The sequence below is a fragment of the Salvelinus sp. IW2-2015 genome, linkage group LG4q.1:29 (assembly GCF_002910315.2).
Source record: "Salvelinus sp. IW2-2015 linkage group LG4q.1:29, ASM291031v2, whole genome shotgun sequence".
Taxonomy (NCBI): Eukaryota; Metazoa; Chordata; class Actinopteri; order Salmoniformes; family Salmonidae; genus Salvelinus; species Salvelinus sp. IW2-2015.
The window spans coordinates 77,398,530-77,421,942 of NC_036842.1; the positions used below are offsets into that span (position 1 = coordinate 77,398,530).

At 44.2% G+C, this 23,413-nt stretch overlaps 1 protein-coding gene across 6 annotated transcripts in view; it reads left to right on the forward strand.

Annotated features, from left to right (window-relative positions):
- LOC111962578 (ras association domain-containing protein 8) overlaps positions 1 to 16,704 on the forward strand; it is a 43,140-nt gene extending 26,436 nt beyond the window's left edge. For 5 of the 6 annotated variants that reach the window (XM_070443135.1, XM_070443134.1, XM_070443136.1 and 2 more), the window contains 2 exons: positions 14,227 to 14,418; positions 15,002 to 16,704. In XM_070443135.1, the coding sequence (XP_070299236.1) occupies positions 14,316 to 14,418; positions 15,002 to 16,029 (1,131 nt within the window). In that variant the 5' untranslated portion in view covers positions 14,227 to 14,315 and the 3' untranslated portion in view covers positions 16,030 to 16,704. Of the gene's footprint in view, positions 1 to 4,204; positions 4,278 to 14,226; positions 14,419 to 15,001 lie in introns of all 6 variants that reach the window. The other variant, XM_070443137.1, reaches the window with a different exon arrangement.
- The last annotated feature ends 6,709 nt before the right edge of the window (positions 16,705 to 23,413 follow it).

Here is a 23,413-nt window from a genome sequence, read left to right on the forward strand (position 1 = left end):
CCAATTATTAGAAATGGGAAGTGTTCAAGATGACGGTCCAGATCCAGCCCTCGGGTCTGGGGCTCCATGCAAGTCTCAACTCCGTGGGCATCAATATCATAAGGAAGGTGATGGCGATAGGCCCAGAACTACACGCAGACCTGGTCATTGAATGAAGAGAGCTGGGACCCACCAGTCTCAAAGAAACACCGACTTAGTAACACACTAACGCTGTCACATGATTGAAATCCGTGCAGCCGCACGCAAGTCCCCTGCAAAGCCAGCGCAATGTCATGCCCGTCTGAAGTTTGCGAATGACCAGCTGGATGATCCAGAGGAGAAATGGAGAGAAGGTCATGTTGGTCTGATGAGACAGAAAAATAGATTTGGTTCTAACCCACTCGCCGTGTTTGGAGGAAGAAGTAACGGTTGAGTAACAACCCAAGAACACTCCCAACCGTTGAAAGCAATGGAGGTGGAAACATAAATTCTTTGGGATGCTTTTTCTGCAAAGGGACAGGACGACTGCACCGTATTGAGGGAGAGATGGATGGGGGCCATGTATCGCGAGATCTATGCGCAAAAACCTCCTTTCGCTCAGTAAGAGCATTGAAGATGGGTCGTGGCTGGACTCTTTCCAGCATGAAACGACCCGAAACACCACAGCAGGGAAACTAAGGAGTGGCTCCGTAAAGAAGCATCTCAAGTGTCCTGAGTGGCCCTAGCCAAGTCCTCCAGACCTAACCCAATAGAAAATCCTTTGGAGGGAGCTGAACGTCCGTATTGCCAGCGACAGCCCGAAACCTGAAGGATCTGGGAGAAGGTATGTATGGAGATGGGGCAAAATCCCTGCTGCAGTGTGTGCAAAACCTGGTCAATTATACAGGAAACGTATGATCTTTGTAATGAAACAAAGGTTCTGTACCAAATATTAAGTTGCTTTTCTGATGTATCAAATACTTTATTCACGCATAAAATAGCAAATTAATTACTTACAAAATCATACAATTGATTCTGATTTTTGTTTTAGATTCCGTCTCTCACAGTTGAAGTGTACCTATGATAAAAATTACAGACCTCTACATGGTTTGTAAAGTAGGAAAACCTTCAAAATCGGCAGTGTATAAATACTTTTCTGCCCCGACTTTTGTTGTATATGTGTGTATGTGGTGATGTATATATATATATATATATATATATATATATATATATATATATATATATATATATATATTTTAAACTGGTCCTAATTTTTCAAAACATTGCCCAGAAAAACAGGTGTTCTAGTCAGCGTAGGTTTACTTCGATATTTACCTTATACTGATTTAAGATAAGTAGAGTTGGGTGTTTACATGATTATTGCATAATCTGCCTACTGCCATAATCAGTTTAACATCAAATTATTACTGTGCATGTAAACATACTCAATGACCCAAACCTCAAACCCACGGCTCCGTGGGGTCACGGTTTGGTTTCGGGACAGCGGGAAACAGTTACTGTCGTTTATTTTATTTAAGAAAATACAAAGTGTTGGTATTCCTGATTCGATATATGATCATGAGTCATAATGCCTAAGGAGAGCCCAATCAGGAATACTATCACTTTGTATTTTCTCAAATGAAAACACACGATYACTCATCAACAACAACACTAAAGTAAAGTGCAATATACATTTGACAGTGAAATCAATATGTAAACATAGCTCAGATATTGTATCGGCCTATGCTATAATGTTTTCTTACAAAGAGAAAAATATGCGCACGTGTGTGACTACTCAAAGAGGGCGTGTCTGTAGCACGGTACTTCTCGTCTCCCACTCTGGGGTAATGTGACGGGCTGTCACTACGTAGCTGTCTGTAGCCCTGGAGGTCCATCCATCTGTAGTAAACGCAACACATGGTGCATTGGCCAATTCATTGACATCTTCAGATTTAGCTTGCTAGTATAGAGTGKGTACTACCTGTTTGCTGAAATGGGTGCGAGAGTGCGACGTTCGTAACGTGGCGCGAGCAGTCTCAAGAGGTGCTGAGTCTGACACCCCATATTCTCAACCACCAAGAATCGGTGCATATCCGCGGCTAWAAACATACCTATCGCTCTTGTTATTTTTTGGGCCCGGTCAGATTCGGCAGCGAAAGGCTGCTTGTATGTAGAGGGRAGAGCAAGTTTGTATTGTTTTTATCCAGTGGTAGGAATACTGGGGTGTGTCAACATGTTTGAGGTATTGGCAGCTGCATAGACTATTCTCGTTTAGCAGTGGCTACATAGTACTGCTAACTCTGTTTCCATCGCCGTTGTAATCTACTGGGAAGCMAACATTTTCCCCAACTGGAGAATTAAACGACGRTGGAGAATCCTCCTGTTTTATTGACTCATCACTCGCCATTGTACAGAACAAGTGCCCAGCTGCGCCTCGCAAAMGGACAGTTTGAAATGCGGCAATTAAGATTTGAATTTKAATTACAACGTGCGCATAGGCTCTAGTTGTTTTAACGGAATAGCCTGAAATGTCATTTTTCTGCTCCGATTCACTCAAAAGGCATACAACGCAGCGTAGGCATAACCTATAGGCCTAGTGTGTTTATGATTATTCGGTACACCCCTAATTGTGTGTGCGTTCTGCATTTGTGTGCACTGTGTGTGTGTGTGTGTGTGTGCGTGATCTCGACTCTGCCAGGCCTGCAGTAGTGCTGAGTCAGGTAGAGAGTGTATAATTACACATAGAGGTGCCCATCAGCAGTCTGTGTCTGTAGCCTAGGGAAAAGGGATATCTAGTCAGTTGCACAACTGAAKGCGTTGAACCGAAAAGTGTCTTAGGCATTTAACACAACCCCTCTGAATCAGAGAAGTGCTGCGTGGATTGAAGTCCACATCATCGGCTCCAGGGAGCAGTTGTTATTCGGGGTTAACTGCCTTAAGGGCAGAATGGCAGATATTTTCCAATTTGACAACTCTAGGATTTGAACCAGTGACYTTTCGGTTACTGGCCCAACGCTCTTAACCGATTAGCAATACAACCTCCTGTTCTCTGTAGAGCTCAGTAATCACACCAGTYACTCCTCTCCATCTCTCAAGGTGCTGAGTAATGATGACAAGGCTAAGTCCTCTTCTCTGTTCTAAAACCTCATCACCTTCAGGCAGCCAGGCCAGTCATGTATTTCTCTCAGTAAAAAGGCTGTATAGGGCTGAGCCACAATGAGTAACCTTCTATTGTCCCCAAAAACTTTGGCAGCAGTATAGTTTACATTAGTAAATAAAGTGTTTATCCAGTTGGAGTAGTTGTGGTAGTGTCTGAGGTAGGGCTTAGGAACTAGACCTATGAGTAAGCCTTTATTGTTGTCTTTATTAGTCCTAAAGCTGTGCCTGCTACATCGTTCAGCACTCCCCAAACTTWAATTTTTGCTGACGCGTGTCAAACACCCACCTATAATAGAGTTTTACYGACCTACCAAGTAAACAGAAGCAAAATGAATCAGAGCCTGTGACCCAGCACTGGGAACACTAATCTAGTGAACAGAGAGTATAGTCAGTTATTTTTACTATTTTCTACATTGTAGAATAATAGTGAAGACATCAAAACTATGAAATAATACATTATGGAGCTGTTCTTGCCATAATATGGACTTGGTCTTTTACCAAATAGGGCTATCTTCTGTATACCACCCCTATCTTATCACAATACAACTGATTGGCTCAAAAGCATTAAGAAGGAAAGAAGTTCCACAAATTCACTTTTAAAAACACACACCTGTTAATTGAAATGCATTCCAGGTGACTACCTCATGAACCTGGTTGAGAGAATGCCAAGAGTGTGCAAAGCTGTCATCAAGGGAAAGGGTGGCTACTTTGAAGAATCTTTAAATATAAATTTTATTTTTATTTTGTCTAACACTTTTTGGGTTACTACATGATTCCATATGTGTTATTTCATAGTTTTGATGTCTTCACTATTATTATGCAATGTAGAAAATAGTAAAAATAAAGAAAAACCCTTGAATGAGTAGGTGTCCAAGTGTTTGACTGTTACTGTAGATGGGTAAACTGTTGAGCTAGGCTAGTTAAAGCAGCCAAGGCAGTGAATCTAGTCATGCCAGGGAGTTGATGAGGTAGGGGTCATTAGTGTGAGTAAACCTTATATTCTTCTCTTAGCAGGATTTAACCACTGATTGGACCTGACTATATCAACTGTTTTGTCCAGATGTGTGTTTTCTCTGCTATGGTTTAGAGTACGACCCTGTCATCAAGTCACCGTCCCACTGACTGACTCTGACTGCTGCTGATGAGAAGTCAACTCCTTGGTCAGTATTGCCATGCTTGGCGTTACACGTGGGTGGAGAAGAGTAGCTAGTTAATGACTGTTGAGTTTTCACCCAGACTGTTTTTAACCCTGTGCTGCTTGGCTACAGGACTGACACTGCTGTGAGGTGAATGAAGCTGTCTGTCTGTGTCTGCCTGCTGGTCTGTGAGCCTTCTCATATTTTTTACCTGGTTAATAATCAATGACTTTGTTAAACTTATATGTTCTTTATATGTAATCCAACTGGGTGGTTACTCTGCATATTTTAAACTGAGTGAGATGTTGCTCAACTGTGCCTGCACTATTAAAGGACCACTAAAACACTGTTGAGGTGCTTTGAGGACAATATAAAATATGTTGTAATTCTTGCTGCAAATTAACCCATAAAAACCAGTAATCCAATCAGTATAATGTGTTGATACTGATGTCTGGAGCAGTGGTGTGTTCTATGGTAGTGCCTGATGCCTCCTGCTGTCATTAGCATCTGAATAGAGCTACCACTGACAGACAGAGGGGATGTTTTCAGAGAGGCGCTGCCGGCCGGTCACGTGTTTGGGATTTGTTCAGAGAAATATTTGCCAAATTGAATGTGCTGTGAAATGCATTATTCATGATTTGTTTCTGCGCTTCATTCGCTGGGAGAACAGGCAACCGCTCAGTCTAATTAGCAAGCTGTGTGTCTAGAGAGGCTGCAGCAGCCTGGCCCCCTCTGTGCGAGAGAACACACACACACACAGCCATATGGACTCTGAAACAGGAGAAAACAAACCTGCCTCTACCTCCACACACAGGGAACGTTCTGCTTTCTGATGTTTTGCTAAGAGCGCCAACTAAACTAAACCTTCCGTTGAGGTTTTGTTGTTGTTCAAACCTCTTTACTTCCTTGTCACAGACTGTAAAGGCTACAGTAATCTGCTCCAGTCTTGGGTGTGGTTCTGTTGGAAAAGTTCTCCAGGAATCAAAGTCTTTTATAGGGCTGCATGTGGAGGCTTCAGAAGATCAGAGATCTTATTTCTTCCAGGGCCTGTGACCAMTCCCTGTTCTCTACTGCAGTCAGTCAGCCAGTCAGTAACTGCAGCTCTGTTGGTGGACAAAACTACAGCTAATAGTTTCTGCATGTGAACACTTGTGATTAGATATAGCTTACTGCTAGATGCAGTTCTGTGTCTGTGTTCAGAGTGTCAGTATGCCACAGGATCTTGTCTTTCTCATCCTCAGACATCAAGCATGTTAGAAACCCCTAGGCTGCTTGCTCTGTAAAGTTGTAAAAAAAGTACAAGAAGACTGATCTGCCTTGACTCTTCTCGTTCAGTTCACTCTAACGCACGTGTAGCTTCAGTTGCTCTTGGAGAGTACGAGGTACATTGAAACTGTGACACTTCTTGACGCACTTCAGACGTAGGTTAGCCAGTGAATAAAGAATAACGTGCGACTCTGAGGTAATCCGAAGTAGACAAGAGAAGGAGCTGCACTCTCGCAGAATCGTGTTTAATAAGATTACAAACAAATCCTGCACTTCTTCTTCTCGGCTATTAAGTAAGATTCTCCGTCACTCTCCTGTACGTATACACAGCGCACAAGTCGTACAGATAACGACGAGACCGAGAAGCCCCTGCGAAGATCTTGAATCTACAAGTATATGCATACCAACCCAATGGGGGATGGTATATTAAAACATGTGTTAATGTTTCCTGACTCTTGTACAGACGGAGCCTATTCTTTGACCTGCAGCACCTGGATGTGTGTATGTCATATTTTCTTTTGTACATGTTCTGTAGTGGAGACATCAGGTGGGGCAGTTAGATTGTCAGAACCCTGCTGGATGATGATGATGTGACCTAACTGGCTGCTCTCAGCTTATATCCGTGCCAGAGCTCTTATCAGCCTCACTTGGAGCTGTGAGGGACGGAGGAAGAATGGAGGGAATGAGGGATGTAAAAAGAGGACAAAATAAAGTTTMATCAACAGTTTTATTACAGTGTTATTGCTGTCCCAGGTGGAGCAGAATGGTCATAAAACAGCCAGACAGCCAGACAGCCAGACAAGACAGAACCAACAAAGCCAGTAATGAGTGTCAAGCCTAACAAACAAAGCAAGCGAGAGGACAACATAAATATTTGGGCGCCCGCTGTGACACAGTGCTCTACATTACTAGTGGGAGCGCCCCCACTGTGCAGATGGGGCCAGGGTGGTTGGTGCCAGCCTGTTACAGTCTCTGTCTCTGCCCAGGGGTAGAGTGACACAGCAGGCAGAGTCGTGCACATCACTAGGGCATTGCCCACTACCCAAACAGCCACAAAGAAACTCATTATCACACTGTTTACTTCAGGGAGCTGTTTACTTTTGTGTATCAAGGACAGTGTGTGTTTTCCTTTGAATGACGATAATAGAGAGAGCGAACAGTAGAGGGAGAGAGAGAGAGAGTGTGTGTGTAAAGAATGAGTGTGTTTAAAACTGTGTGTTTTCTTGGAAATTCTTTCACAGAGACACTCAAAGTCAATCTTAAATGAATCATTGTTTATTGTCAGCGCGCTGGAGAGGTTCCAACCAACTCAATGCACCATAGTACACATGTCAATCAGGAGCTCTCTCTGGGCAGACCCAGCAGTTGTCTTATATACGGCTATACACAGACATGTTATATTTGCATGATTTAGCATAATTAATGAATCATTACCGTTTTGTTTCATTCATGTGACCGACCAATACTGGTTCATAACATGTGACAGACCAATACTGGTTCATAACATGTGACAGACCAATACTGGTTCATAACATTTGACCGACCAATACTGGTTCATAACATTTGACAGACCAATACCTCACGAGGCTTCTTTCTCTCTAAGCTGAGACCTTGAAACTGAGATATCTTTTGTTCATTCTCAAAACACGGTCTGGGCGTACTGCCAATTTGCAGCTACTGATAAGTGAGGATTTTGATTAAGCCACTTGCATGAACACAGAAATTGGTTAGTAGAACCGCACATGAATAGAAGACAGAAGTTGGTTAAAAGAAAAGCACAAACATTAAAATGTGATCTCCAGTGTAATTTTCTGAGGGGTTGTGTGTGTGTCTGTATACTACATGTTCTCCTTTGTTCTTCTCATTGTTCTACTCTTCTCTATGTAAGTACAATGAAGCTCTGACAAGGGCTTCTCTCTCTCTCTTACTCTGATTGTACAGTAATAGTTGTGGGCAGGTATAGATTTGAATTAGCCTGCCGTATAGACACACACACACACACACACACACACACACACACACACACACACACACACACATCTGTCCCACTCCTTGTTCTTTACTGTTTAAGGGGAAGGTGTTGAAGCAGACTCATAACTTAAGCACTTGTGGAACGTTTACTCCTCACCTTTATTCTCTGATCCATTTCCCAATAGCGTTACTCTAGGTGACTAACAGCAATCAATCAATTCCTCCTTTGTGGGTTTGTGTGTGTGTGTGTGTGTGTGTGTGTGTGTTCTCCTCTATGAACAGCTGTGGAATACATATGGATACCTCGTCATGCTCTGCTTGTTTTGGCTCTGTGCTATACACAGGCTGACACTGTAGCTCATACAGACACAAGCACACACACACACTCACACAGACAGAGAGATGCTACCCACTGTGTCTGCGTGGGCTTTGATGCTGATCCCTTGAGAAAAACCTGTACTGAGTCTAGTTGAACATGTTCTGCTCTGTAGAGATGTGTTCCTGTCCCCTTGAGAGCTGACCCTAGTAGCTCAGCTGAGATTCAACTAGACACAGGCCACCAATGAATGACCATCACCTCTACTGTAAGGTGAAACTTGGAGTTGGTTAGCATGGACCAGTGTTTGCGTGCTTGTGTCAATCTGTGTGTGTGAGTGACTGGTGTGTTTCGTGTGTTTAGGGTGATCTTCTGAGTGTGCGTGAAGCCACAGGAATGTGTGCTGATGGTTATCGTGGTAAGAGGTTATCAGGGCTGGAACTCTCTCTTCTTATTCACCCTGAGTGAATACACTCTTACATACTAGCTGTGACTAGTCAGTCTTAGGCTTCAGAACACCAGACTAGACCCAAATGCTGTCTGTCAGTGTGTGTCTCTTTCATTGGTATAATGATGAGTGTGTGCAGCAGGCTGCCATGCTGGAGGGTTCTCTTGGCCTCTCATTGATCAGAGACAGAGGCTGGCTGAGTGGCTGGGTGGGTGATGATGAAAAGAGAAGAGAATGGAAGGACACATGTCTGTTCACTGTTCTGTCTCTCTGGGTGGATCTGTGCTGAACTGGAAGATAATGAGCAGCGGGTGAGGGGATGGGGTCGGGRCGGAGGCTTTTAGTCTCTACTCCGAGACTTTTGGGTGTGGAGGGCCTGGGTGGAWATGTGTGTTTTTGAAAACTTCTGGTTGCMCGGGTAGTGGTGGGTGGATGTGTTTCTGAACGCATGTGAGCGGTCTGTGCGGATCCTTCACACACACACAAACACCCTGCACACAACCACAGAGATGCRTGTCAGTCAGGCCTGGAGACACCACTGTAAGGATGTGGTGAAGTTGACCTAAAGACTGTTGGGGTTGGAGAAGCTGTCAGCTGGATTCTCATTGGACATATCCCAGAATAGATGGGCACCATTAAATATGTATGCTATTTCATGCTGTTGTTGGGRKCTTAAAATATATTTAGGGCCTAGGYGTAGTTGCCATGGTTTTCACTAGATTCTAGAAGATACCATAGATAAAAAGTAAAAAGTACCCAAACGTCATACTTGAGTAAAAGTAAAGATACCTTTTAATAGAAAATGACTCAAGTAAAAGTGAGTCACCCAGTAAAATACTACTTGAGTAAAAGTATTTGGTTTTCAATATACTTAAGTATCAAAAGTAAATGTAATTGCTAAAATATACTTAAGTATCAAAAAAGGAATAGTACAAATCATTTTAAATTCCTTATATTAAGAACCAAATTATCCTTTTTTATTTATTTTTTTATTTTCTTTATTTACAGAAATCTAGGGCCACACACCAACACTCAGTTATAATTTACAAATTAAGCATTTGTGTTTAGTGAGTCTGCCAGATCGGAGGCAATAGGGGTGACCAGGGATGTTTTTCTTGATTATGTGCGTGAATTGGACCATTTTCCTGTCCTGCTAAGCATTCCAAATGTAACTAGTACTTTTGTTGTCAGGGAAAATGTATGGAGTAAAAAGTACGTTATTTTCTTTAGGAATGTAGTGAAGTAAAAGTTGGCAAAAATATAAATAGTAAAGTAGAGAGACCCCAAAAAACTACTTAAGTAGTACTTTAAATGATGTGTATGTAAGTACTTTATTTTTATTTATTTATTTCACCTTTATTTAACCAGGTAGGCTAGTTGAGAACAAGTTCTCATTTGCAACTGCGACCTGGCCAAGATAAAGCATTTACACCACTGGATATATGCCATTAGATACCACTGTTGTTCCTGAGACAGACTGACAGTGACAATGGCCAGGCAGTAAGTAACATGAGACTGTGTGGCTGGTTTGTTTCCTGTTTGTGTGGTTGATCACATTTCACTGACTAAGAGGTATGTTTTTGTGGGAAAATTGCATATCTTCATGGAACACACAACTCCTAAGCTGTCACATGGCGTCATAGGTAGTGTGAGAACCTGTCACACACAACCCCCCCCAACACACCAGGGCTCGTTTGGCCAATAAGACCTGGCCAGATGAGGTGCTGTAGGAGAGCTTGTCATGCTAGATAAGATAGAGATGATGGATAGGGGTCAGGGCACAGATACCTCTGTCCTTACCTCATCTCCTCACCTTATTTTACAACCATCTGAAAACACTAGATCAAGTAAATTTAATCTTTAGAGACCTATATATACTTTTACACTTGCTTTCATCTATCGTCCAGTTCTGCAGGATCATTGCCAGTGATGTGGAAATTAAGCCATTTTGGAGAATTCAGATGCTGTATTTGTTACGGTTTCCTACCTGAGTGTGATGAGCGGTGTGTCTCAAAGGTCACTGCGAGCCTGGCTCTGACAGGGGGAGATGGGATGGTGTTGGATACCATGTTACATTTACTGGGTTACTGTATATGTGTCATAGTCCTAGACCTCTCACAGACAAAGGAGAGTTTGTTCCAGTGTCTTTCTCACACTCTCTCACACACACACACTAGGTGGCATTCCACTGCTCTCGGCCTGGGTCCAGTTTCCCAAAAGCATCATCTTAAGGCTAAGTTCATCGTTAGAATGTTCGTAGGAGCATAGTGAAATCTCTGAGCTGTTTCCCAAAATCATCATTATTAACATTGCACTTGAAAACGCTGGTAATCTAACGTCTGCCTCAGACCACTTGTAGAGCAGCTAAGTGCGTCGTTRGATGCTTTTTTKCTCTCCCGCATTACTTTATACACAGAAGATCTCTGCTAAGCATAGAATCACATGGTTTATCCGTCTCTCTGTGACCACCAATAACTTCAGAACAAAGTTGAGTACAAATATAAAGTTGCCCATGTCTTTGCAATTGTTATAAACAATCAACGTATAAAAAGATGGTTCAAATACAAACCGAGATGACTGCATTAAATTGTAAACAGTAGGCTATAGGCCTATTTCAATCATAGTGAAATACATTTCATGTTCAATCAATTGAGTTATGTTTTGCTACATGTACTGTCATTTGTCTCAATATATTTCATGATGTGTAACCTAACATGTGCTCAATGATGTGCCAAATCGGTGATTTAGTGCATTTTTATTGGGTAAGCATTAGGATAAGCTGCTTCAATATTTGCAGCCGTAGGTGGTAATATCTCTCTAGGAGCTCCTCCGTCATCACTATTGTGAAATAATGTTAAGTAAAGATTTGAATGCTGATCCAAGAGCAGGCGCTCCCTTTATGTTGATAATATCAGTATTGACACATGCTCCAACAATGCACTTAGCGACCGCTCTCTCCACGTGGTGTTTTGGAAACATGTTATATTATATCTTCAGCCGTTGTGAGATATATGTCAGTCATTATTATGAGATAGTAAGTCATTATTATGAGTCATTATTATGAGATAGTAAGTCATTATTATGAGTCATAATTGGGTAAAGCCATTTGAATTCAATCACTTTTTGACAGTTTCACTTTTAATTTAAACAGAACTTTCCATACATGTTTGACCATGGAAGAGGTGGTCAGATAGGGACTTTTTGTTACCTGAATGCCAAAACATTCAGGAGATAAAAGTGTTCAAAGTTGACCCATTTTACATACCTCACCATGCCATGAGACACCCATGTCTTCGTCACTGGAAAATATAAATGGTTGAGTTTTATATCATTTTAAAGCATACAAATAGGGTTGTCAAATTATTTTTATAATTTCTTTTAAAAAACGTTTTTTATAAAAACTATACAATTGTTAMATTTTTTTCATGTCAATTATCTAAATATAAATGTATGGTTTTTGAATTTTTTTATAKTCACATATGTTGTAGCTTAGACCTACCTTACATCATCTGAGGTTTTTGTGTTGTGCTCGCCATCGGTTGAGACACAACATGCTTTTGAATACAGAGTGGGTGTCATTTCAATCATAAATATAATTTATAGAATAGACCTATCCCTTCAGACCACTGCAATTTAGCTGGTACACCACTGACATTTAAATAAAAATGTTAGCTTCTAATTACTACCACAAAGATGGCGGCCGGTCCACCCACCGTTGTCCACCCAATCAACTATCCCCCATAGTACAAAAGTTGACCTATTCTGAGCGAGAAATAAATATTCTAAATATAGTCTGGGACAGTTGTGGGATGCAACAGATCAGAACGTTTAGCTTAAAATGTTGATAAACTATTAGGCTATTTATTCACATTATAAGCGCCGCAATGCGCACACGGCAGTAGGCTATATGCAGGAATGTTCCATTAGCGGGAAAATACCATTATCAAAAGTGACCGCAAATGCGATTATTAATGCTTTTATTATAAAGGAGCATTTTTATGGGGAAAAATGCTAACATATCATTCACAAGTGATAGGCTAATATTGTCACCCATCAGACTATTCCTGATTTAATCTTGTCTTTACATTTACTAAATAATATMTGGTAAATTTGTTTCGATTTAGAATGGACCGTTATCATGCACCTGTCTCGAAACAGAGGCAGGGGAAAAAATAACATGTCATTTATGCACTTAAATATCGAATGGAGGACGCTTTTCCCTTGGTTCATTTTCATGSCAGCCAGGTAGACTACTCCTGTTGTAAAGAGAAGCCATGTGCTTAATATTAGAAAAGTTGAGAAATAAATATAGTAGGCCTAGYSTRTAGAAAGCTGATGGGATCCTCTATTAAAAAGAAGAGGCCATCACTCTGTTTTCTCGTGCATTTGCATAGCCTATAGAAATGTTGTGCAACATGAGCTCATGTTGAGTACCAGGCAGTTAGCAAGTTTGGTAGGCTACTAGTGACCATCAGCAGCATCAGAGTTTGGAGAAGCCTAATTACCATGACTAAACGGTCACTTGGCATTTGACTGCCTTCATGACTGCCGGTGTGGCAGTAATACGCTCACCGTAACAGCCCTAGCTGTGACTCCTTCTCTGTATGTGGTGATAAGCTCTGTTGCTTCCCAGCTCGCCCAGTGTTTGTCCTGTTTATACCACATGAGTAATGTTGGGGGTAGCTGGGTCGCAGGTAGGGGAGCTAGCGACGGTGTATATAAACCGTTATAATGACGGTTTGTTAAGAAATATGTAATTCTTGTGCTCATCAGATGAAGTCCTGCATTCCTGCTGGGCAGCTCCCCTATAGATGACCACTGGACCACAGCCAACAGTCATTGAGTAGGAGATAATGGAGGATTTTAGTAAAAACACCTCAGAGAGAGGAGGAGCTAGGCTAGGGCTTTGAGCTCAAACACTAGCTGTGCTGTGTGCCAGTTACAGAGCAAGTGGGTCATTTGATCTATTACTCATGTTGACATAACTTATGTAAGAGTCACACTGCCAGATCAGTGTGTATGGCCTTACATATGCCAAATGAGAAACTGTATAGCCTATTACTACTACTACTACTATCGTTAATAGAAGTTGTAGGTCTGTGTGTGTACTTTACCACCCAAGGCTATTGACTTTGAGTCAGGCAATGTGTGTTATTGCCTTGTTATTAGTGGAATACAGATGAAGTAAAGTCATAAAACGGCACACAGCAGGGGAGTGGTTAGTGCTGTTCCTGTTCCTCATTGTGAAATCCACTTAGGCCTAAATCTCCTCCTGTTAGGATACCTGCTGCTCTTCCCAGTGACAGTCTCTGAAGTTCCAGGTCTGCCAGGTCAGCTACTGGTGGGAAGCATCTAAGTAGATCTCACACACACACACACACACACACTCTCTCACCTACACACCGAGTGGCTATGGTGCATTCTGCCTGTCCGCTCTTCTCGGCACTAAGCTGTCATAATGTCTTTGAAGGAGGGCAGCGGAGCATTTAATTCGGTTACAGATCTGAGTTGATGCTCTCCGATCCGTGAGGTACCACCAGAGCTCCAACTAACCAACAGGAAACTGCAGGAACGCAACGCTCAGCTCCGCTCAGCTCCCCAGGGGCAGTGTACTGAAAATCTAAACCTCAGTCACACATACGCAGGGCCTGACGTCAATAAAGCTCTGTTACGTATAGAGCCTGTAGGAGAGATGTATAAACCCATAGCTTCAATACTCAACAGAGGATAGAGAGAGAAAGGGGCCATTTGTGTGTGACACAGCTGCGTGTCGGGTGTGTTAAACTGAGCAACAATATTATTCTGCTAGTTTCGAGGGATTACTTTTTTCACCCCCTTTGGCTAGATAACATTGTGGAAGTTTGACAAGTTCTGTGTAACATTAATTTCTGTACTGTGACTAATTGGTTGGTTGTGAGTTTTAAATGTTTTCTTTTTTTAACCCTCCTTATCCATGTTTCTCTTCCCTGCAGAGAGGAGTCAGTAGTACCCTGCAGTGCTGAACTGAGCCGAATCGAGCCAAGCGGATCTGAACTGAAGTCCTCATTGCATCGCGTCTCAGATGGAACTGAAGGTGTGGGTGGACGGAGTTGTGCGCGTGGTCTGTGGCCTATCAGAGGAGACTTCCTGCCAGGATGTGGTCATCGCACTGGCTCAGGCCATTGGTCAGTATCTCAGTCCCTCTTCCTCCCTGGGGAGCGAGTTCTTTCCCTCTAAACCCTACGGCTCTTTCCAAACCAACCCTGACTAGCCCCTACTACACCATAGGCACTTTAGATTTAAAAGAATAGGATGGGCATAAGCAATGTGGTGAAAATCCCACTGATAGGGTAAGGTGGGACCACTGTGTTATTTATTTCTTCCACCTATCCTTCCTTTCTGACCTCAATGAAGTGCTAAGGGGGAATGGTGCTAGGGGTCGACTTGGTATGGAGCAAGCTTCTGTCACCACACCCTCAGTCTCTATTGAAGCCACATACTGCAGTGCCAAAAACTAAACCCCACTGCCAGGTCATTAGGGAGAGCTTGTCATTTCAGTTTGTTTGAACATGTTTATACGTTGTATAAGACTTATATTTGTCATTGCTGAGAGAAGAGAGAGTTGAGTTAAGAACAGAAGAACTAGAGTTTAGAGTCTTGTATAGACATCAGCCATATGCCCATAGCCAGAGAGAGTGCAACGAGCTGTTAATGATTTGTGCTAATTTTATGTTGTTTCAGTTTTCTGACTCTCTCTTCCTGCTACAGGTCAGACGGGTCGCTACGTGCTGATCCAGAGACTGAGAGATTCAGAGAGGCAGCTGTTAGCCAACGAAAGGCCCCTAGAGTCCCTGGCCAAGTTGGGCCAGCACGGCAACGACGTCCAGTTCTTCCTGCGCCGCACCGGCCCCAGCAGCAGCAATGGACCAGGGCCTGGCTCTGGCTCCACCCAGGAACGGGTTGCCCCTCTTTCCCTGCCCAAACACCCCGAACCAGAGCCCCTCAAACGCACCCAGCCCAAGAAGTCCCTCACCTTTAACCTGGGGCCCTCCACCTCCCCCAGAACCAAAGCCAAGCAGCTCATTAGGAAGTCTCCCTGCGACTCCCCCAAAGAGAGGTCCTCACCCAGCCCCATTCCTCCCCACCATGCTACCTCCCCCTCCCCACACTCCCACTCCCCCTCTCCCTCCCCCCACTCTCCCTCCCCTCTCGTGGGCCCGTCCAAAGAGGAGGTTTTCCAGCAGATTCTTCAGCAGCAGGAGAGGCTGAGGGCCTTTGAGGCCCAGCTGGAGGCCATGGAGAGAGACTCTCGGTCCAGGAACAGGGCCTCCCCGGCCTCCTCTCCTTCCCCTGTCCCAGAGGCTCGCCTCCAGGAGGAGATGGAGGCTCTGGAGCAGGCAGCCAGGAGAAACCAGGCCGAGTTGGTCCACGAGACATTCTGGGAGGAAGAGCTGCAGGCAGAGGTGGAGAGGGAGAGGGGGATGAGGAGGAGGCTGGGGGAGCTCCATGCCAAGATGGACGACTGCGGCCGGCGACTTCATGACTTCTCGTCTCGCTCCGCCCAGCTGGAGCAGGCGATCAAATGGAAGAACCTTGGGGGTGGTGCCCATGCTGGGAGGGCCAATCAGGCGGGGGGTGAGGAGTCGCTAGGGGCGATKAGGGCGGAGCTACAGAGCCAGGGGAGGCACAGCGAGGAGCTGGAGGGGGAGTTATCGGAGACGGACAGGGCTCTGGGGAAGGCTGAGTCACTGCTGCAGGTAAGGAGAGASGGCAGGGCCCTGGAGAGAGGGGTTTAGCTCGCAGTCTCCTTCACCCACACTCCTATCCAGTATCCACGAGAAGGTTGTAGTTCAGTGGTACCCAAATGGTGGGTCAGTGCTGTGGAACAAACTGATTGAGACCTGGGAAACCAARTGAGCCAATCAATGACATTAATCAGTCAATTAATGGTGTTCTGCAGCTTAATGATCCTTGATCAAGGCAAATCGTGTTATCATAAGAACATTTGAAACACTTTATCAAAACATTTTGCGAACCACTGGTGTAGCTACCATCTCTCACCCCTTCTTGCCAGCACACTGCAGCAAACACACACACATACATTCATCAGTGCAAGGACACTCAACAAACAAATAAATATGGTCTCTGTCTCCAATGGTGATGGGAAAACCTATATTTATTGGGGAGAAGCATTTACACAATGTTTTGTACTTAAATCAAACATGTACCTAAATGTATGAATGTTTGCTATGAATTGTAATGGGACCCCTTTTGGATGTCTGGCTTAACTGGCTTTACTGGTATGATTGGCTGTGACAGCTTAGTTCTCATCTGGACTGATTAGATACACTCCCCCATATCTGTACTCTCATTTGTATCACATTGACAGTACCTGTACTTCCTTATATTCTTGTATCTGAAATGGAGAAAAATTTAAAAAACGAAATAAAGGTCATTAATCCATTGCACAAGTGCATTTTCTTGGCTTGACTTTGCCACAAGCAGGTCTGTCAGTGTTTGCTGCTAGTTGTAGACAGTGATGTTGTTGTTGTATGTAGCTAATGATATTCTAATGTATTTCATATGGGTTGAGTGCATTTGCTACATCCCACATTAAGACGGGGCCATTGGCGCCGTTAGACCATTTCAACCCATCTCATTGTGATCCATAAGTAATGACTGTGCTATAGGCATGCTATGAAAACGGATTATAAGACCATGAAAATCTCATTTGGTATCAGTTTGTCAGCTGAGTAGGAGTGTGACTTTGTGATTAAGTTTGTGGTCTATATAGTCATGACTGACCCTTATTTAGTCAGTCACAAGTTGGCCTTATTTATAAAACCCTCTTGGGGGGGGTGAGGCCTATCTGAGATACCTACTGCAGCCCTCATCCTCCACATACAACACCCGTTCTGCCAGTCACATTCTGTCAAAATCTAATTTTATTTGTCACGTACGTGTTTAKCTGATGTTATTGCAGGTTTAGCAAAATGCTTGTGTTTCTATCTCACAGTGCAGTAATATCTAACAAGTAATATCTAACAATACACACAATCTAAAGTAGAGGAATGGAATTAAGAATATATAAATATTTGGATGAGCAATGTCAGAGCGGCATAGACTAAAATACAGTAGAATAGGATAGAATACAGTATATAAATATGAGATGAGTAATGCAAAATATGTWAACATTATTAAAGTGACTAGTGTTCCATTATTTCAAGTGGCCAGTGATTTCAAGTCTATGTATATAGGGCAGCAGCCTCTAATGTGCTAGTTATGGCTATTTAACAGTCTGATGGCCTTGAGATAGAAGCTGTTTTTCAGTCTCTCGGTCCCAGCTTTGATGCACCTGTACTGACCTCGCCTTCTGGATGATACCGGGGTGAACAGGCAGTGGCTTGGGTGGTTGTTGTCGATGGTGATATTTTTGACCTTCCTGTGACATCGGGTGCTGTAGGTGTCCTGGAGGGCAGGTACTTTTCCCCAGGTGATGCGTTGGGCAGACCGCACCACCCTCTGGAGAGCCCTGCGGTTGCGGGCGGTGCAGTTGTTGTACCACGCGGTGATACAGCCCGACTGGATGTTCTCTATTGTGCATCTATAAACGTTTGTGAGGGTTTTAGGTGCCAAGCCAAATTTCTTCAGCCTCCTGAGGTTGAAGAGGCGCTGTTGCGCCTTCTTCACCACACTGTCTGTGGGTGGACCATTTCAGTTTGTCAGTGATGTGTACGCAGAGGAACTTGAAGCTTTCCACCTTCTCCGCTGCTTTTCCGTCRATGTGGATAGGGCGGTGCTCCCTCTGCTGTTTCCTGAAGTCCACGATCAGCTCCTTTGTTTTGTTGACGTTGGGTGACAGGTTATTTTCCTGGCACCACACCCCCAGGGCCCTCACCTCCTCCCTGTAGGCTGTCTCGTCATTGTTGTTAATCAGGCCTACTACTGTTGTCGTCTGCRAACTTGATGATTGAGTTGGAGGCATTCGTGGCTATGCAGTCATGGGTGAACAGGGAGTACATGAGGGGGCTGAGCATGCATTCTTGTGGGGCCCCAGTGTTGAGGATCAGCGAAGTGGAGGTGTTGTTTCCTACCTTCACCACCTGGGGGCGGCCCGTCAGGAAGTCCAGGACCCAGTTGCACAGGGCRGGGTTCAGACCCAGGGCCTCGAGCTTAATGATGAGCTTGGAGGGTACTATGGTGTTGAATGCTGAGCTATAGTCAATGAACAGCATTCTTACATAGCTATTCCTCTTGTCCAGATGGGATAGGGCAGTGTACAGTGCGATGGCGATTGCATCGTCTGTGGATCTATTGGGGCAGTAAGCAAATTGGGGCGGGTGTCAGGTAAGGTAGAGGTGATTTGATCCTTAACTAGTCTCTCAAAGCACTTCATGATGACAGAAGTGAGTGCTGCGGGGTGAAAGTCATTTAGTTCAGTTACCTTTGCTATCTTGGGTACAGGAACAATGGTGGACATCTTGAAGCATGTGGGGAAACAGAATGGGATAGGGAGAGATTGAATATGTCTGTAAACACTCCAGCCAGCTGGTCTGCGCMTTCTCTGAGGACGTGGCTAGGGATGCCATCTGGGCCGGCAGCCYTGCGAGGGTTAACACGCTTAAATGTCTTACTCACGTTGGCCACGGAGAAGGAGAACCCACAGTCCTTGGTAGAGGACGGAGTCGGTGGCACTGTGTTATGCTCAAAGCGGGCGAAGAAGGTGTTTAGCTTGTCGGGAAGCAAGACGTTAATAGTCACAGTGGGTACAACATCTCCTATACACTTCCTGATAAACTCAGTCACCGTATCAGTGTATACGTCTATGTTGTTCTCAGAGGCTACCCGGAACATATCCCAGTCCGCCTGATCAAAACATTCTTGAGGTGTGGATTCCGATTGGTCAGACCAGTGTTGAATAGTCCTTAGCACGGGTACTTCCTGTTTGAGTTTCTGCCTATAGGAAGGGAGGAGCAAAATGGAGTGGTGATCAGATTTGCCGAAGGGAGGGCGGGGGAGGGCATCCTGGAAGTTGTAGTAGCAGTGGTTGAGTGTTTTAGCAGCTCGAGTACTGCAGGCAATGTGTTGATAGAACTTCGGTAACGTTTTCCTCAAATTTAATGTGGTTTCCAGTTTGCATAAAGTCCAGTGAAGTTCTTTGAGGGCCGTCGCGGTATCGGTTTGAGGGGGAATATACACGTCTGTGACTATAACCAAAGAGAATTCTCTTGGGAGGTAATACGGTCTGCATTTGATTGTGAGGTATTCTAGGTCAGGTGAACATAAAGACTTGAGTTCCTGTATGTTATCACAACCATAACATGAGTAGTTAACYATGAAACATACACCCCCACTCTTCTTCTTCCCGGAAAGATATTTATTCCTGTCTGCGCGATGAACTGAGAACCCAACTGGCTGAGCAGACAGTATATCGCGAGTGTAACGGCTTTCTTCTGTGGACGAAGGATCGGACCAAAGCGCAGCGTGGTTAGTGTTCATCATTTTTAATTAAAGCCCAATAAACGTGAACACTACAAACTACAAAACAACAAAATGTGAAAAAAAAACGAAAACAGTTCTGTCTGGTGCAGACACACAAAGACATGAAGACAACCACCCACAAAACCCAACACAAAACAGGCTACCTAAATATGGCTCCAATCAGAGCAAACGCACTAACACCTGCCTCTGATTGGGAACCATATCAGGCCAAACACAGAAACAGGAAAACTAGACACACAACATAGAATGCCCACTCAGCTCACGTCCTGACCAACACTAAAACAAAGATAACACAAAAGAACTATGGTCAGAACGTGACAGCGAGAGAGCCATGTTTCCGTGAAACGGAGTATGTTAGAATCCCTGATGTCTCTCTGGAGGAAGTCCTTGCCCTGAGATGGTCAACTTTATTATCCAGAGACTGAACATTAGCGAGTAAATATGGAAGCGGTGGGTGGTGTGCGCGCCTCCTAGTTGGACTAAAAGTCCGCTCTGAGTACCTCTGGGATCAGTTCAATTGCCCTGGAGGGTACGAATAAACGATCCGTTTCGGGAAAGTCGTATTCCTGGTCGTAATGCTGGTGAGTTACCCCCACTCTGATATCCAAAAGTTTATTCCCGGCTGTATGTAATAACACCAAAACATTCCTGGGCTAATTAGGTAAGAAATAACACATAAAAAAAAACAAAATACTGGGCCTCCCGGGTGGCGCAGTGGTCTAGGGCACTGCATCGCAGCGCTAGATGCCCACCAGAGATTCTGGTTCGCGCCCAGGCTCTGTCGCGCCGGCCGCGACCGGGGGGTCCGTGGGGCGAAGCACAATTGGCCCAGCGTCGTCCGGGTTAGGGAGGGTTTGGCCGGTAGGGTATCCTTGTTTCATCGCGCACCAGCGACTCCTGTGGCGGGCCAGGCGCAGTGCGCGCTAACCAAGGGAGCCGGGTGCACTGTGTTTCCTCCGACGCATTGGTGCGGCTGGCTTCCGGGTTGGAGACGCGCTGTGTTAAGAAGCGTGCGGGTTGTGTTTCGGAGGACGCATGGCTTTCGACCTTCGTCTCTCCGAGCCCGTACGGGAGTTGTAGCGATGAGACAAGATAGTATTACTAGCGATTGGATACCACGAAAATTGGGGAGAAAGGGGGGTAAAAAATAAATAAAAATACTGCAAAGTTTTCTAAGAGCTTGAAGCACGGCAGCCCTATCCATCCGCCGCGCATTCTCCGACACGGAGAATGTTAAAGGTCCCCAAAGCACACACATCCCTGAGTCGCTTCTCTTTTCAGTTCGCTGCAGCTAGCGACTAAAACTTGACAATTTGGTACAGGACCATAGCTTGCTGGTCCTCCTCTGGTACAGGACCATAGCTTGCTAGTCCTCCTCTGGTACAGGACCATAGCTTGCTGGCAGTGCTGAGTGATAAACCTACATTTCAGTTATTATTTATTTGTTTTTACTAATTGATTGACCKTTGTYCATTTTATWTGAATTCCATTTAGTTCGTTTTTTTTTCTGTGAGGCTGTGCACAATTTTTCTAGAGATAAATCATATCAGCCTGAACTGTGCGATGTAGTAGGGAGTTATAGTTTCCAACAGGCCAATATTCTACATAGTTTAGCGCAGAAATTGTGGTAATAAACTGAAATAGGCCTAAAACAAATGTAATATACACAACAACTGAAATATTTTATTAAAGTAATGTGAATAAATGATTGTTGATAAGTGATAAGAAGTCATGGGCAGTCACTACCATCATGGGACTTGTTTTGTTCTGTGTAGCAGCATTCAACCCACATAGTGCATTTMATGTCTTAAAAGATKATCAAACAGAAATCAAACCRACCTCAAAAAGCACTAATCTCTCAGCATTGCTTGCTGGTACACCTCTGGTACAGGACTATAGCTTGCTGGTACACCTCTAGTACAGGACCATAGCTTGCTGGTCCACCTMTGGTACAGGWYYMTAGCTTGCTGGTACATCTCTGGTACAGGACCATACAACCATACAGTACATGACCAAAAGTATGTGGACACCTGCTGGTCGAACATCTCATTCCAAAATCATGGGCATTAATATGGAATTGGTCCCCCCCTTTGCTGTTATAACAGCCTCCACTCTTCTAGGAAGGCTTTCCACTAGATGTTGGAACATTGCTGCTGGGACATGCTTCCATTCAGTCAAAAGGGCATTAGTGAGGTTGCGCACTGATGTTGGGCGGTTAGGCCTGACTCGCAGTCGGCATTCCGATGCATCCCCATTGTGTTTGATGGGATTGAGGTCAGGTCTCTGTGCAGGCTAGTCAAGTTCTTCCGCACCGATCTCATCAAACCATTTTTGTGCATAGGAGCATTGTCATGATGAAACAGGAAAGGACCTTCCTGAAACGGTTGCCACAAAGTTGGAAGCACAGAATCGTCTCTAGAATGTGATTTGTGTGCTGTAGCGTTAAGATTTCCCTTCACTGGAATACAGCCCCAGACCATTATTCCTCCTCCGCCGAACTTTACAGTTGGCACTATGTATTCAGGCAGGTAGCTTTCTCCTGGCATCCACCAAACCCAGATTTGTCCGTCAGACTGACAGATGGTGAAGCGGGATTCATCACTCTAGAGAACAAGTTTCCACTTATCCAGAGTCCAATGGCGGTGAGCTTTACACCACTCCAGCTTGGCATTGTGCATAGTGATCTTAGGCATGTGTGCGTGCGGCTGCTCGGCCATGGAAACCCATTTCATGAAGCTTCTGACAAACAGTTCTTGTGCTGACGTTGCTTCCAGAGGAACCCCCCCTCTTTCTGTCTGTCTCTCTCTCGACTGTTCTGACATGATTGACTAGGCACAAGTGGAAAGTCGATTGGATTAATTGATTAGTTTGCTTGTGTGTGTCAATGTTTAATTGATGGAGGAAAGGTTGATGTTGGAAAGACCAGTGTTGTCTTCTCTTCCACCTAGTTCAATTTAATTTCACCTTTATTTAACCAGGTAGGCTAGTTGAGAACAAGTTCTCATTTACAACTGCGACCTGGCCAAGATAAAGCAAAGCAGTTCAACACATACAACAACACAGAGTTACACATGTAATAAACAAACATTCTGTCAATAATACAATAGAAAAAGTCTATAAACAGTGTGTGCAAATGAGGTAGGATAAGGGAGGTAAGGCAATAAATAGGCCATAGTGGCGAAATAATTACAATATAGCAATTAAACACTGGAGTGATAGATGTGCAGAAGATGAGTGTGCAAGTAGAGATACTGGGGTGCAAAGGAGTAAAATATATAACAGTATGGGGGAGAAAGACGACAGAAAAGAGTGTGGAGACTGACAGACAACAGAGAGACTGACGAAACAGAGTGAAGAGAGACTGGACAGAAACAGAGAAGAGAGACTGACGAAACAGAGAGAGACAAAGAGTGGAGAGAGGACTGACAGAAACAGAGAGACTGACAGAAACAGAGAGAGAGACTGAAGCAACAGAGAGAGAGACTGACAAAAACAGACAGACTGACAAAACAGAGAGAGAGAGACTGACAGAAACAGAGAGAGAGAGACTGACAGAAACAAGAGAGGAGAACTGAAGACAGAGAGAGAGAGACTGACAAAAAGACAGAGAGAGACTGACAGAAACAGGAGAGAGAGACTGACAGAACGAGAGAGAGAGAGATCTGCAGAAGAAACAGA